The following is a 15,692-nucleotide window of genomic DNA, read 5'->3' on the forward strand; positions in this document are numbered from 1 at the left end:
TGCTTCACCATTTATCTCAGTTTCCCAATGGCATTTTAAGGAAAGTGATATGCTGCTTGCCTGTAGGGTTTAACCCTTTGATAGCTCAAAGTGCTTATAAATGCAGAAAAAGAATTTGCTGTAATACAATTCCAACATATCTTTCCTACACATAGTTCACAAACTATGAATTAGTTTCTTCAGTCACAAACCATTTGAAATGCACATCCTTAAATGCATAGGAATCAGTTTAGCCGTTACTGTCTGTACCTCTATGTCAAATCCTTAAGGGGATTTTCAGTCAAGTTCAAAGTAAGAATTTTATAACTCATACGGCTTTAATTGTTAATAATATAAACACCAAGGAATGTTCAGACCATTTGAATTTAAGGCCACAAAATTAGTAAAAACCACAAAAATACAATATGAACACAAAATGGATGAGAACATATCCATGGAAGGGAAACAATCAGATATCTTTCAACATTTGAATGACAATGACTGAAGGAAAGAGATTTAAAAAAAAACAACCCAACAGCTGTAGGAAATTCTTAGGGGTTGAAGAAAAACAAAACTGATATTCTTTTATCTGCTACTAGCCATTACTGGCAAAAGAGTAATGAATTTAGCAAGCCACTTCTTTGATCCAATACAACAATTCCTGTCTTTCAGCATACACTATGGAAACATCTTGACTTTGAATCTAATCTATACTTTTTTCCTAGATTCTGGGCTGTACTGAATGTGCTCCGAGCCAGACTGATTGTACAAAGCCACCCTTAAAGGCAGCATAGTTATCCAGGGTGACTGGTATCCTAGTGAGGTGCAATCCACAAGATTACAGTGACCCTTGCTATACCTAGCATAGGTCTGTAACCAGAGGTGAAGGGCATAGATTTAACACCCACATTAAAACCTTAAGCTTAATTACTTTATCTAGCACAACTCCGAAAACTAAAATGCTGCATGTGAAAGATGATGTTAAAAATGAATGAGGGACACCAAAACCTGTTTTGTTTTGTTTTTTAATAGAGTACAGATTTGGAGCCAATATAAAAGGGGGTCACAAAAATGCAGACAAAAATGTAAACCAGCCTAGCAATCCAGCCTATAGAAGCCTACCACAGCACAAAATCTACCTTTCTCCTATAAAATAATACGGAAGTTCAGATACAATTATTTCAGTTTTCCAAAAATGTTTCTAAGAGAGGGGGAAAGCTGCACCTTTCTCAAACTAGCCATGTTCCAAAAATAAGTTAACATTGGTCATAAAATCAGTCAAGAAAGAAAACCCAGTCACAATTCAGTCATAAACCAAAAGATGTACTATGAAAAAAAAGTGTGAAAGCAGTTGAGGTGATCTTTGAAAAAAAGTAATACTTCAATTTCTTGAGAGCAGTCTACATCAATATATAATAATGCAATTGTGTGATTGTACACCACAACTCATGATGATTTTTTATTTTATTTTTTTTGTAACACTCCTGGTAGGGATATTGCCACAGTAATGAGGAAAACACACATTTTTCATATTTGTAATAACTATTAAATAAACTGCTTTAAGCAAGCGCTGCAAGATTGGGCCTTTGCTCTTTGTGTTTATAACAGATGGTTATGACATGGGGCCAATTCCTGTTTTTCTTACTCTCACAACTAGTCCCAAGGGACTAATTATTTTTTATTTTATTTTTATGAATAAAGCAAGCAAGATTTTACTCAAGGGAAAATAAGTGGGTTTGTAACAAAAACATTTGTAGTCCCCTTTTCCATTGGGTAAAAGCAGGGCGCTCTGCCTCTTCAGCATGCTATATCAGCCTTAAAGGAAGTGTTAAGGAACTCCAGTTGCAGGTACTTGAAAGAAGCAGAGAGAACTAGGACATAAATCTGAAATAATGACAGTACTCAACAGATTTCTCCAATGTGCTTCAGAAACCGCTATTGAGGATAGAGATTGGCAAGGAATCCCCAGCAGCACAGTACTTCCATCTGGGTTGGGTGAAACTACTGCATTTCTCAGAACAGACAGCTAGAGGGGTTTTAAGGAGGAGACTGATCCCATTTGTTAACTTACAGAGATGTGTAATACAGTACAGTACGAGTTTTCACTCACTATGGATAAGCAGAGGGCTCCGATCAGATGGTACTCCCATTTTCCAGAACCTTAATGGACGATCGTCCAACTCTTTACAGCTAAATCCAAGTCAACTAGGATATATTTGTAGGCATATTCTGAGCACTAAAATGAAGTATGACAAAGAGAAACCAGTACTTCTGAAGAACATGATACACTGAAGATGGACCACCTATACAGGAAAGTATCAGCTCCATCTATGTGCTATACTGTCCATAAACTACCATACAATTTTACTCTAGCTAATTACTACCACTGTTTTTTGATCACATGTCCACCAAAAAGAGTTGAGAGGAACTGATACACTTCTCCCACAGGGCACAGGCAAGCAAGCACAGGGGAAGTGTATATCATATGTGATGCACAAAGGGCATGCTACATCCTTCTTGAAAAAGCAGGAAACCATAAAACTAAGAAACTGGGCCTGGGCGGCAACAAAAAAAATGCCTGTTACTGAACATCAGTCCAAAGTAGGAACAGGAAGAAACGCAGAGTGCTACGCAACCTTCTCATTAGCATCACTGTGATCCCCGTGCTCATCACCACACTATAGGAACTTCTGTTGGCATTTCACTGCTTTCTCCCTCCTGACACTGTACAGGTTGCTTGTCAAAGTGCCAAAAGCTGGATCTTATTTCACTGAACGTAAATACAGTACTGACTCAGGCACATGGAAACATCACATATGACTACAGATATTTAGAACTCTCTTTTGGAAAGATTGTAGAGAATTCAAGATTGAAAAGCCTCCTCTACTTTCAATATAAAGATCGGGATTCTCCTCCTCCTAAAGAATAACTTACACTAGTATACATTTAAGTACGTATAGCACTTTATAAAGCAGCATTCAAAAAAAATACTGTTTCAGTCTGAATGCTTACACGTCAGCTACTCACTGCTAGAAACAGCAATTCTGCATTACCTGTATTTACAAGATTAAACTGGCCTCTTCTTAATTGACAACAATGGTGTAGAAAGTTAACGTTTATCTTACAAATCAGTAAATCTAGGGAGCATGAAAGGATATCCGCCATTTAGAAGAAAGAACAGCTCAAGCAAAAGATATGTTGTGTATGTGGAGCAGATCTGTACTGTTTTTATGTGCTCAGATGACCTGAGCCGCATGTTTGTGCACAGTCCCAGAACACATCCATCAATCAATGTCAACATTCTTCAGAACACCACTTCGACTGGCAACTGACAGTCAGTTATCTCCTGAATGTTAATTAATAGTGAATACTCTTGTCATTATTTAAATACACAAAATGACTTTAAATGGCAGAATTTAAAATGTAGGGTTTACTCTCAGAGAACTTGGATTGTATTTTCCTTTAGTACTGGCAAAAAGGAAAGCAAAAAGAATTTATCTGCGTAAAGATTGAACATTATTTCTGTGATTATTTTTTTTTTTAAACAATCATTTCTACTTGTGTCATGCAATTTTGAATCTCATACCACTGTAAAAACTGCATATTTTAGAGTAATAAAGGAAGCCATGACTTTGTATCTTAAAATACGACAGCAAAATTTTTAAGATATAAGATCAAAAGCAGGGAAATCATTGTCCCCTGCACTATCACACTCTTCCAGGGGAACGTGTATTACAGAAAAAAGCTATTTATTACCCTCATTCTTTAACATTATTCACTAGCAATTCCCCTGACTAGACTAGACTTTTTTTTTTTTTTAAATAATAGGCCAAATAGAGACTTATTTCAGTTGATAAACTAAAGCAGACAGACAAGAACACACACCGTGAAGTCAAAGAATTGCCCCTTTTAATCAGAAAATGAAATGATATCCAGCTAATGATAAGTGAAAACAAGCAGAAAAGAAAGTCACTGATCACAGATTTAATACTCTATATTCATAAGTAAGCACTTTGGGGCACAGTTTTCAACCCTGCTTATGATTTTAAGCACATGATACTTTCACATTTACCAGTAGCAGGCTGTGGATTAAATTTAGCTAAGACTTCCACAGGTGAGCTAATTAGGTGACAGTGTAGAGCTTTGGGATTTGCTAAAACAATGCCATTTTCCTCCTAGCTATCATTTAGGGGGACTTGATCTGTGTTTCCTTTCTAGCTAATAAAATTGCATACATTCTCAGAGTTTTCCATTCGTCTGCATAAGCATATACAGATAGCACAAAATAATGCTACAATTATATAAAAATTTTTTCTGAACAGTACTGGCAGAAAACATGCTTTCAATAAATAAAGTTGGACAAAAATGAAAACAATGAATTAGCAATTATATTTATTTTAATCAATCAAGAAAGTAAATTGGCATTTTGAAACATAAGAGATCAAATATCTAAGATTAAATGTCTTTTTCCAGCAAGGAAACCATATCATGAGGCTCTTCCCATACAACAAAATAAAATAGGAATATCCCATCTTCCACAAGATCCCAATTAGAGTCTAAAATTATCTCCAGAGAGCAATTCAGAAAGAAAGAGCAAAGATGATCTAAAAATAATTTCATGCAATCTTTTTGTTTCTGATTAATTTTATTATTTAATATTTTATGGTATACTAAAACTATAGTCTAAGAGGAAAAAAAATAATACATCTGAATTTACTTTGACATATAAACAAATTACCCTCATAAGAAAATACACAATTATACCAGAATTTATATACGTAAGTACATATATATAGTTGATAACGAAAAAGACTGGAATCTATACCTCCATATGAATGGTTTTAACTGATAGAGTACGGAGAGAGCAACAGTTTCAGCAGGGGTTATTAAAACCTTCTAACACTGACTGCATGTTGGTTAGTTGACATGCAGTATTTAAAGCAAGAGATCTCAGTTCAAATTCTGCTCAGCAAGAAAAATAATCGACCTAAGTTAGGAAAACTTGAGCTGAATGAGATCATGTAAACATGATCAGTGATCATAGTCACATGTTGCCCACTCAAACCACGTTCACAGACAGATGAGAGAACATCTAATTTTTGAATGTGTAACTTTTTTGAGCACCAACATAGCTAAGTTGTTTGGCATACAGATTTCCAAATCTTTAGGCATACAGTAAACTTTTTGTAGAATCCCAATTGCCAACATTCTTTAAGCATATTCATGGTAGCTAAGCAAGGGCTCCACAATTTTAGATTGGGATTTTAACTAGATTCTCAGAACCAACTGTGTGCCTCAGTAGACACAAATGGATTAATTCAAATAGGCAACACATAGACATCCATGAGACATATCAATTGCTCTCAAACTCTATCCATACAGTGGTTTAGAGTAGAAAAAAAATGGTGCATTCAGGAAGTTGAAAGAATGCTGTGTTTACTGCTCCCAAGTGAAGCCACTGAGAAAGAGAGATTTGGAGGATTGTAGGTGACAGAGAGTTTTAACTTTTCAGATGGAGCGGATCAGATCAGCAATAAAAACTTCAGGCATCTGTTGAGTTTTCCCTTTACCAGAAGTGGGTGAGGAACTCTACACTCTGCCCCTCATACGCAGGGCACTAGATCTCTATGAAGGAGTACACATACACTGTGCTTCAAGACTACAACAAAATTATTTGAGAAATGTGGTCATTTGAGAAAAACAAGCTCTAACAAGTGTCAGAGAATACTTGGCAATTTAACTGCATCATAAGAATATATCCATTAACCTGAAAGGAATATGCAATTGGTCATACGCATATTATATGAGGACACCATATCAGTCACCTGACATAAGTGCAAGGTACGTGACCTAGGAAGGCTAGCATAGTTGAATTTACTCTGTGTTCAATCTCCTGGAAAATCACCACCAGTCATCTAGGCTGGTGGTATTTCACACTCACTCAACATAAGGAAATAATTTAACAGGTTATATCCATTAATTATGCTACAGTTTATACATCACATGAACCATCTGTGGAATGTTCAAGTGCCATTTATATATGCTTATCTATACACATTTCTACCAACATAATACCTACAATTCAGAAAAACATTCCTAATAAAAAAATAATTTAAATACGTTTCATCAAATAAAGCTTTAGGTTTATGCATATGCTTACAGTTACTTAGAACTTTAGCATTTTCTTCAGCAGAAAAATATTAACGTGGTGTTACGCTGATGGAGTTGGTCGGATTCTTGCCATTCAGTGCTAGGGATTAAGCCTAAGCCCACAGTTACACAGGTAGTTTTCTGTGTAAGGCTTTGCCTACTTAAAATACTGAAAAGCAAGAACTCCATTTTAAGAGCACAGGTTCTAAAGCATGCTTATCTGTGGCAAGAGCTACCATCAAATATTTCTGTTCAAAAGTCAGTAGTTAAACAGAAAACTAGGGCTCTAGATTTGTACCAGCTTCTCAAAACTGGGTCCTTAACTTATTTCACAAGTGCAGCAGGAAATGATATCTGTGAAATAATTATAATTACATTTCTTGATCACGTATTTCCTTTTTATTAATCAGTCACACATCTGAGCTATGTCAAGTGTCATAAAATACTAAATAATTGATGTTAGACTTATTAGAAAGATGCTTGATATTGCTATTGCAAGATTATTTTGCTAATAATCACATGCATCTAATTAAACCATAAAAATTAAGAAGTATCAATTTACCTAGGATAGGAAAATCCTCATGTTTCTCACAGATGCAAGTAACTTTATGCTCTTCAAGATAGCTTTATGTAGCTGATTGGACTTGCTATCTATGTATGTACACAGACTGACATGACAGGTACTCCAAAACTATAATAAAATAATTCTTATCTCTCTTTATACCAGGTGGCCTTTTTTACTTTGAATTATAAATTACATTAAGTCAAATTGCCTAAAATGTACATAACTTCTAAAAGATATTTGTCCTGAAGTAATTTTTTTAATTGAAAGAGGAAAAATAGAAGAAAAAGTTGTTAAATACCAAACAGCTGTTTTTCAATATGTTGATTAGCTTTTATTAACACATTTAATAATGAGACTTAATACTGTCAGAAATAGTTACCTGTGCAAAAGTGCATAAGAGCATAAGAATACTCCCTTACTAAAGACATTCAGAAACAATGGACATACTGTCAATATGTCTAGGAACAAGAAAATAAATATGAGATTCCTACAGAAAATAACTTCTGCTGTCAACTACTAGTTACGGTACTATTCTCTTTCAAATACTCCATACCTTTTTATTAACATGAAGAAGAATTGAACTCATGGGGATGAGCAAAGAAAAGAATAAGAAGTGGTCAAGGATAAAAGCTTTTGTAAGTAAGTGGAAGATATTTCATAAAATTTAAATGTTTTAAATGTCTTAAATATATTTGCTATTGCTGCTGTTTTCTTAATAAGGCAATGTAATAGAAGCAATTAGAAATCTCATTCTGTAAGAAGTCACTTTTCATGAAATTAAACAGTGAACTGGTTTTTTCTCCTGCTTCTTGCCACAACACACTGTGAATGCTTATAGTAGAAAACATACATATTTTTACTGTCTCCTAAACCATGCTGCATTTTCAATTAGCTCCATGAACAGAATTTTTAAACTCATTTACGAAGGCTATTAAAAACTGTTTTATTCTTAACTTTGTTAGAACCTTAATGTTTTATTAAAAAAAAAAAACAAAAAAAACACAGAATTTATAGCATTTCTAGAAGGAAAAAAAAAAGACATAAAATGTGTGATTTACAAAACTGAATCCACACAGAAAAAATCCACTTATCCATTATGTCTTTGAAGTTAATATTTGAAAACGTTTTGTTTTCAATTTAAAAAGTGTTAGCCTATAAACTTTTGCTAGCTTACTATTTTTAATAACTGAACTGGTATTCCAGACAGAGCTGTACAGATCACTGTACAGTGAAAACATTGAGATTAAACGCTTGGAAGTCAATAATCAACAATTAGTTTTTACACTGTAGTTGAAGTGCTAATAAGGATGATAGTAGATGAAAACCCACATAAAAGGAAAATAAGATACTGTCACTAGAATCCTAAGTAAAAGCAGACAGTCTCAAGGATTTAATGCTGCTTACTATATAAAAAATGATGCAGGGAGACAACATTTTCATGAGAAAGGATGGAGTTTGGGATCCAGCAAAATTCAAAATCTAATCTAGTTAAGAAAACATTTTGTACAAATAATTTAGATTTATTTCAACTTCAGTATCATATCAAGCATAGATCTCTGTGTTTATCCCACTTCTCTAATAAGAACTTCAACTTCACTCCTCTGCTCAAACCTCTCTGTTTTCAGAAAATATCTACTTTGAACTGCACAGTTTGCCTGAACTACTTTGTCAGCATTTTACCATCTGTATAATAGATGTCTTATAAATGCATATAACAGATTCATTAAACATTTATTTACATGCTCCCACTTTTCTCTGATCAGTTTCCTATTAGATTATCTCTGCTTTTGACTTCTCAGTATTCTACTGATCCTCACTTTTTCAGTCTTCAGCACCTTCTTGGTGATTGTTCGTTTTTGCCTTGCTTAAAAAATAACATGAAGGAACAGACGTACATGAGATACAACCTAATCAGGTTTGTGCGTTTCACTTGTGACATTTAGACTTAGAAATGAAAGAACATTTAAATTTCATTTAAATTCTCTGGCTTAATTCCCAGAGATCAACAGAAGTTGTGGTAGAAAAAAAAGAGAAAAAAAAACCAACACAATTTCCAAACAAATCAGCGGCTTTTTCACCTAGGAAAGCCTTTTCTATTTTAAAAAGAACAACAAAGCTACCACTTCGTTATTGCAACTTTTCACAAAAGATTTCTGAGAACAGTTTGCTGCAGAAGCTTGATGTATGGTTTTGGACAACAGATTTGTCACCAAGATATTCCAGCTTTAACCACCAGCTAATGCTTCATTTAGAACAAAGAGAAGATCTAGACTTTATGGCTGAGGAGTTAACGGCCCAGCTGTTGAGAAACCGGAGCTAATTCAGCAGCAGCATCCCAGATCTGTAAAGACAGCTTTAGTGTTTCCTCTGTAACTAAAGGAGAAGCTATTAAGGTTCTGTTTGATTTCATTGCTGTTTTGTCAAGATTTGTGCTCACTAGTGAATCTGATGAGGAAAAAAAAGTATAACACACTTTGTTTACAAAACCGATACTCAGCAAAGCTCTGGCAAAATGCAAATATAAAATTAATTCCCAGATACAAGAAAATTTGGGAAGAGAGATGAGAAGACAGCTCTATATTCAATGTCATCCAACAATTTTGCTTCTTCTGGGCTCCTGATAGCCCATCTGCATACAATATTTCACTCCTGTCAGTTCTCCTGGAGCAAACCAGCTAGTTCATGGAAACCTAATCAGTCAGCATCTCTGTGGTTTATTCATTTGGATTTATTTAATGTAATCACTGATGACACTATGGATGAGAGCTAACCAGTTTCAACTGTCTCTACAGTATGGTTCTTGTTCACTTCAACTTAACACCACCTTACACCTCACATATGTTCATATCACTCTCTAGAAAGGCTGCTTGTTGATCCAGTGTGAAAGAATTCAAGACACTTAACTCTCTAGAAACTCCAAACAAGGACTGAAGTAAAGATCACAGCTCTATATTTAACTGTAAAAACTACTCTGTACTCTTCATCAGCTAGCTTGAAGGTCTTACCTTCACCTTATGTTCTATTTTTCTAACTCTTGCTAGAATTTGCTGGAAAGATATTTAACATGATGAGTTTTTAAAAAAAATTCAATAGTTTCTATGTGGTAGTGTCAGGGATCTGATATCTGATCACAGTGACATTTGTTTCAAAAGGACAGAAAAACTACTTGATATCTTAGGAGGGAGAAAGAAAGGAGGTAGACATTCTCCCACTGAACTTTCACTAGCTCTACAAAAAAATGGCAGAACTGTCAGAAATGTCCTCATGCTTTTCTCTGGTTCAATTTGCTGCCAGCATTTATATCTTCCCAAGAGTAATTTTGGAGGCAAATGGAAACAAGGTAACACTTCTTCAAGAAAGAAACATGTAGAGTCTTGATAGAAAACATCTTCAGCAGCATGCATTTTACCATCTTGTCACTTCTCCACCAAGAGAAACAGAAACAGTAGCAACAGAAAGTCTAAAAAGACTGCTTAATAAGCAAATCACCCACAGTTTTTGGGACACACCACCTGGACCTAACCATGCAACCCAGGCTTTTTGGAAGCATGGCAACCCCCATTTTAACAACTCATTCACATCCCCCCATAAATTCATTGCCCTCTACTAGCAAACACTTGGAACATTGGTTCCTGAATATTAAAAGGGAAAAATGAAAACCAATTACAAACACACATTAAAAAAATCAATAACCCAACAATAACAAAAAACACCACTTTACCATAAATAAATAACTTTACCATGACAGATGCCAAAACAGAATTTGCCTTATGTTATCAAGTAACGTGATAAAAGTCTGTCCCGAAAAGAAAAAAAAAAGAAGGAATAGAGCTTTTAGTCAGGCACAATGTACAGTACATGACAAAGTTTGGAAAGAAAGGTCTGTAGCTTCATATTTATGTCATGAAGACAGAATGTGCAAGTAGCTATAATCCCCTCCCTATTTGCAGGGGCACTAAAACAACTGTTAATGTTGTTTTAGTATTAAAAGATGTTTAATAGTAAAACTTAGACTTTGACTTTGCCTCAACTTCTGTGTTTTTGGACTTGGTCCTAAATCATCTATGTCATTTCTCACTTCAGTCATATTAAGAGATGCTTCTTACCTTCTGAAATATCACACTACTGCTCCAATTGAATAAATATAATTCTCCTACATCCCACACCCAACTAACATGAAACAGATGAAAACTGCATTATACTAGGAGTTCTCAAGGAATCATTTTCTCATTCACATACCAATCACTGATATCAGTGCGGTGCTTATATGTGCAACACATTGACTGGACAACACTGTGAGAAAGAAACCAAAGTTACATCCATTGGGAGTCTATTACAGATAGAGAAAACTGCATTGCATTTAGGTGGGTTTTTTTGTTGTTGTTTTGTTTGTTTGTTTTTGTTTTGTTTTATTTTGGTTTTTCTTTGTTTTGTTTCTTGATGGAGCAGGCACAGTGGGTGACATTAGAAGACTTGCTAAGTACCTTTCAGGTATGTTTGCTAGGTACTTCTCCATACAGTTCTTCATAATATAAAATCTCTATAATTCAGTATAGTTCCAAATACTAGCAGACATGATCAACTCTGAGGAGACAGTACCCTTGTATGTAAGCAAAAACAACAAAACCAACTGCAATGCAAAGTTCATACTGTTATCTAGTTTTCTCAGGCTTTCTACAACAAGCTTTAAGATTTTGGCCTTACATGAACACTGTGAGCTGCATGGAGTTAAGCTCTCCTTTTTGTATGTGTTATTACAATAGATCACTGAGATGGTATGGAATTCTAAGTGCATCAGTAGCAAGAAGTAATCAATGTACATCTGAAAAAGATATCAATTCAGCTTAGAAGATTGAACACTGAAGAATGAACAAACGGAAGTTTGGTGTCTAGCTGGTGCATTTCACGACTCATGACTGCTTCCTTTCTTATTCTTCCAGACTCTACCAGTTACTTGCATTCAGTGCAACAAAAACAACAACAAAAATAAGGGTTCTGGCAGCACATTCAGTGCAGAATTAGTATAAATCAAAAGGCAATTGTTTTAGTATCTGAATTCAAGAAATTTCACATACAGAAGAAAAGCTGTATGCAAAAGGATCGCATTCTTCAATCACAGTCAGCCAATCAAGCCAGCATAACACAAATGAAAATCCCCACTGAGTTACAGGTTGAAGAGCTATTGGAAGTACAATGTGGCCATCTACTCCTATCTTTGCTACAATGCAGACAGATAAGGCATTATTCTGTATCTTTAAAAGGCTTTCCTATTGTGTTAAATTAATTCAGGTGAGCTACAGTAAGCGTGAGAGAGCAATCACAGACTTCAGCCAGTCCTGACAGCGCACAATGCTTTCTACCACAACTAGTCCCAAAGAAGTCACACAGCATGCCAGGTACAAAGTATTTGCAGAAGTGAGCCCTCAGACAAGGCTATAAAAGCTCTGGGTTAAGGAAGCACACATCGACTTGCCTCTGCTTGATCTGTTACACAGCTTGACAGTAACAGATAGCCAGTTGCATTAGTGTCAATGCTCAGATAAGTTTCCCTCAATATCTGTCACAAAAAACAGACGCTGTATCAGTGTGCCAGCTGTATTATCGGACACTACATAGTTGATCATATTTAATAACATCCTCAAGCACAGACATGGCTAACAAGCATTACAGACTGCAATTACTATTGTGAGACACAGTCACTCAGATTAGCCTGACTCTGAGCAGCCAGCAGCACACATTTGGTGAGCGGCTGCCTCCCACCTTTTCTCTCTCAAATACATTAACTTGCCTCAATATGGAGCCAGAGTTTGTTTTCAAATTCTTAATAGGGCCACTGAAAGAAAAGAAAAAAATACTATAAATGATCCTCTGGACTGCTTCCAGTGTAGCGTATTCTCTTAGCAATTGCCTTGGAAGCAAGCCAACAGTGAGAAGTGTTCTTGCAAATGAGCACACTGCTATACTCAAGTACAAGTTATCATTTAATTCTTTTGTCAACATCAGTGTGGTTAGAAATTAAGAAGCTTGTTTAATAAATAAGTTACTTGAATTCCAGTTACCAAACACTTACTTTCCTCTCTCTAACCCCAGCACCACCTCTCACCCATCTCAGCCACTACCCAGTATATATATTGCCTCTTTATTTGGATACTTTCTCTTCTATGTTTAAAGAGAAATAAAATTAGTATATTCATTACATCAACCATGACTAGGTCTGTAATCAAGAAAAAAAAGTCAGTCACTCCAAAGAAACATCTAATAGACTCAATACAGTTTTCAATGTGATACACTGGTTAATGTTTTTAACAGAGCCTTAATACAGTCTGCTGAGTGGCTTTGTGGGGGCAGTTTTTTACATCACTATTATTCCTAATGAGATCACCCTCTTCAGTGTATAAGCCCTCATCCTTTCTCAACATAACAATGAAAGATTTGTGAGAGGCTACAAAGGCCCCAGATCAACTTCACCTTGTATAGAATTTCCTACTAAAAAACTCATCAGGAACGCAATAGTTTTTTTCCCTGACGACAGCTTATTAACAATAAGCACATTTACTTTCCTTTAGGGTTACCCTAATCCTCTACAGGATTTGAAGTCCTTACATGGACATCTCAGGTTTAGTGACTGCAGCCAGGTTTGGTTTTGAAATTCCGTAGGTTTTTCTTTTTCATAGGTTTGGGAGTGTATGTAGGTATGGTAAACTTGCATGCAACATTTCTCACTAACATGCCTCTTATGATAAAAATGTGACCATAAATAGCTTGTGTGATCTTATTATAAGAATTATATATTTTCATAAACATTAAAAAAATTATATCAGTCTTTAAACAAACTGTCTTGATTTTATTGTAAGCAGAGACAGCAAAATATTCTTTCCTACAGTAAGCAGAAAGTTCTTATGCATGTAGACCCACTGGCAGCAGCACTAAGGGTAAGTATTTTTCTAAGAATCTGTGTAACTAAATCAGTCTTAATTAGAAAGTACAACTCAATAGTCTCCGACTTACTAGTATTTCAAACTATTCACCATGATCCCTTAGAAAGTGAAAAGTTCCAAGTTAGTTTTATGCAAAATGAAACTGCAGAAAGGGAAACATACTTCAATCTGGAAACATGATATTCTGTTTGAAAGATCTAAAACAATACTTTTGTGTCTAAATTTGTAAGCACTTACAATGCAAATCTCCAAAGCAGATTTTATTGTGTGTATATTCTTCCTATTATTAACCACACCTCATTCTACATTTATTTTCCCAGTTTCAATTTCCTTATAATTGTCATAGGCCATATGAAAGAACAAGGTGTTTAATTGCTCAGAGATTATTAATACAAAGTTCTATACCAATAAGTACAAGGAATGTTACCTTAAACTGTTGAAAATTTCAGTCCTGAATCTATACTTAAAAACTTGTATGAGGCATAACTATAAACAAAAATGAAGTAAAATGCAGCACACAAACACCAATTTCCATACCCAGAAGTGACTGCTTTAGACTGGCCAGTAGGAAGAGTACAGACTGAGGATCTGAAACTTTAACAGCAGACTGACGATGTATTTCTGTCGCAGAGAAATAACAAAATGGTGCAATATAACCTGTACTGCACACAATAAAAGCTATATGTCTACTTACGTTCACAGGTGTCTCCTTTCTGCTGATATCCTGCTTTGCAGATACACTTTCCAATAGGCACTAGCCATTCTCCCTCTGCGCTACAGTGCATCTTCGGAGAGTTCTCAGCTTCCTCCTCTGCACTGCTGACACAAGTTCCTCGCACTTCAACTAAAGAGGAAAACTCTGAGCCAGTCACTGTGTCAGGAAAAATAGCTAAGTTCTCAATGATGGACCAGCACTTCTTGTAGTAGACTTTCACAGAGACCAAAGCAATGCAGGCCCCTACATCCTGAAATGCAAGATAGAATCCTTTTTTGGACAAAGGTCCAATTTCTCTCACCTCTGTGTTAAGTTTCATTTTTCTCTCCCCCAGATCACCCTGGGTAAAACTTTCATCTGCTGCAATAGTGTCTATTTTTACATATTGATTTTCTCTGATATTCCTGCCAGTATCGTAGTCTGTTTCATAATAATACAAGTTAAAAGTTTCTTTACAAGTCCCCAGAACTCCAGGAAGACTGTTACAATCCCTCAGAGTGAATTTCAGTTCTACAAAAATCCTTTGTGCATTGCTTTTTGCAATCCAGTTAGTCCGAAGCCAGTTGTTTTGGTTCGATTCCATGACCTGGCATACCTGGTATGTTCGTATAGGAGTGTAGTTTTCATCCAGTCCACTAATTTCTTCCCACTAAAACAATAAAAAACAGTTAGTAATATAAAACAAGGATGCCACCAAATGTAACTATTGTGTATTTGAAAAAGTGTCACATTTAAGTGCTACTCCTTTTTAACAGTAAGACATCATAAAAAATAGGCTATTATTACAATATCCTTAAGCACTCAAGTGAAGAAAATAGACATTAATATATCTCCCTCCATTTATTCCTACGTATAAATAACCTTCAAAAGTCATATTCACATCTAAGATCCAATTCCAAGGGAGAGCCTACTATAGTGAATCTGCTTTAATGGAGGTGTGGACTAGACAATTTCCAGAGTTCCTTAACAACTCCTACAGCTCCGTGATTCTGTGAAGCTTCAGAAAAGGCAAGCTGCTCAACATATCAAGCTCTAACTCCACACTGGATTCTCCCACATTTCATTAAGTTCATAAGCAAAGACTAAAAAGTAGCTCCACTTCCAGGGAAAAGCACAATCAGAGAAGTTTTAGGAACTCAGATTGCTTAGGGTTACAGACTTTCTGTATAGAACACCGACTGGAGCTTTCTGGTGTACAGCAAGCAGAAGGCTCCTGAAACTTATCCGGTATACAATTTTCAATCTATACAATGAAGGTGGCATGAGGAGAAAACAAGAAAATTGACAGAATTAAAAATCTGGAGGTGAGAAAACACCTTGGCAGTCCCCTTTTTGTTCACTCCAT

General features: G+C 35.6%; 1 protein-coding gene across 7 annotated transcripts in view; it reads right to left on the bottom strand.

The window, feature by feature from the left end:
- EPHA7 (EPH receptor A7) overlaps positions 1-15,692 on the bottom strand; it is a 161,147-nt gene that overhangs the window by 137,474 nt on the left and 7,981 nt on the right. For 6 of the 7 annotated variants that reach the window (XM_048935307.1, XM_048935310.1, XM_048935306.1 and 3 more), the window contains exon 3: positions 14,327-14,996. In XM_048935307.1, coding sequence (XP_048791264.1) covers positions 14,327-14,996 — 670 coding nt within the window. The remainder of the gene's footprint in view (positions 1-14,326; positions 14,997-15,692) is intronic. The other variant, XM_048935312.1, reaches the window with a different exon arrangement.

Source organism: Lagopus muta, chromosome 2 (genome assembly GCF_023343835.1).
Source record: "Lagopus muta isolate bLagMut1 chromosome 2, bLagMut1 primary, whole genome shotgun sequence".
Classification (NCBI taxonomy): Eukaryota; Metazoa; Chordata; class Aves; order Galliformes; family Phasianidae; genus Lagopus; species Lagopus muta.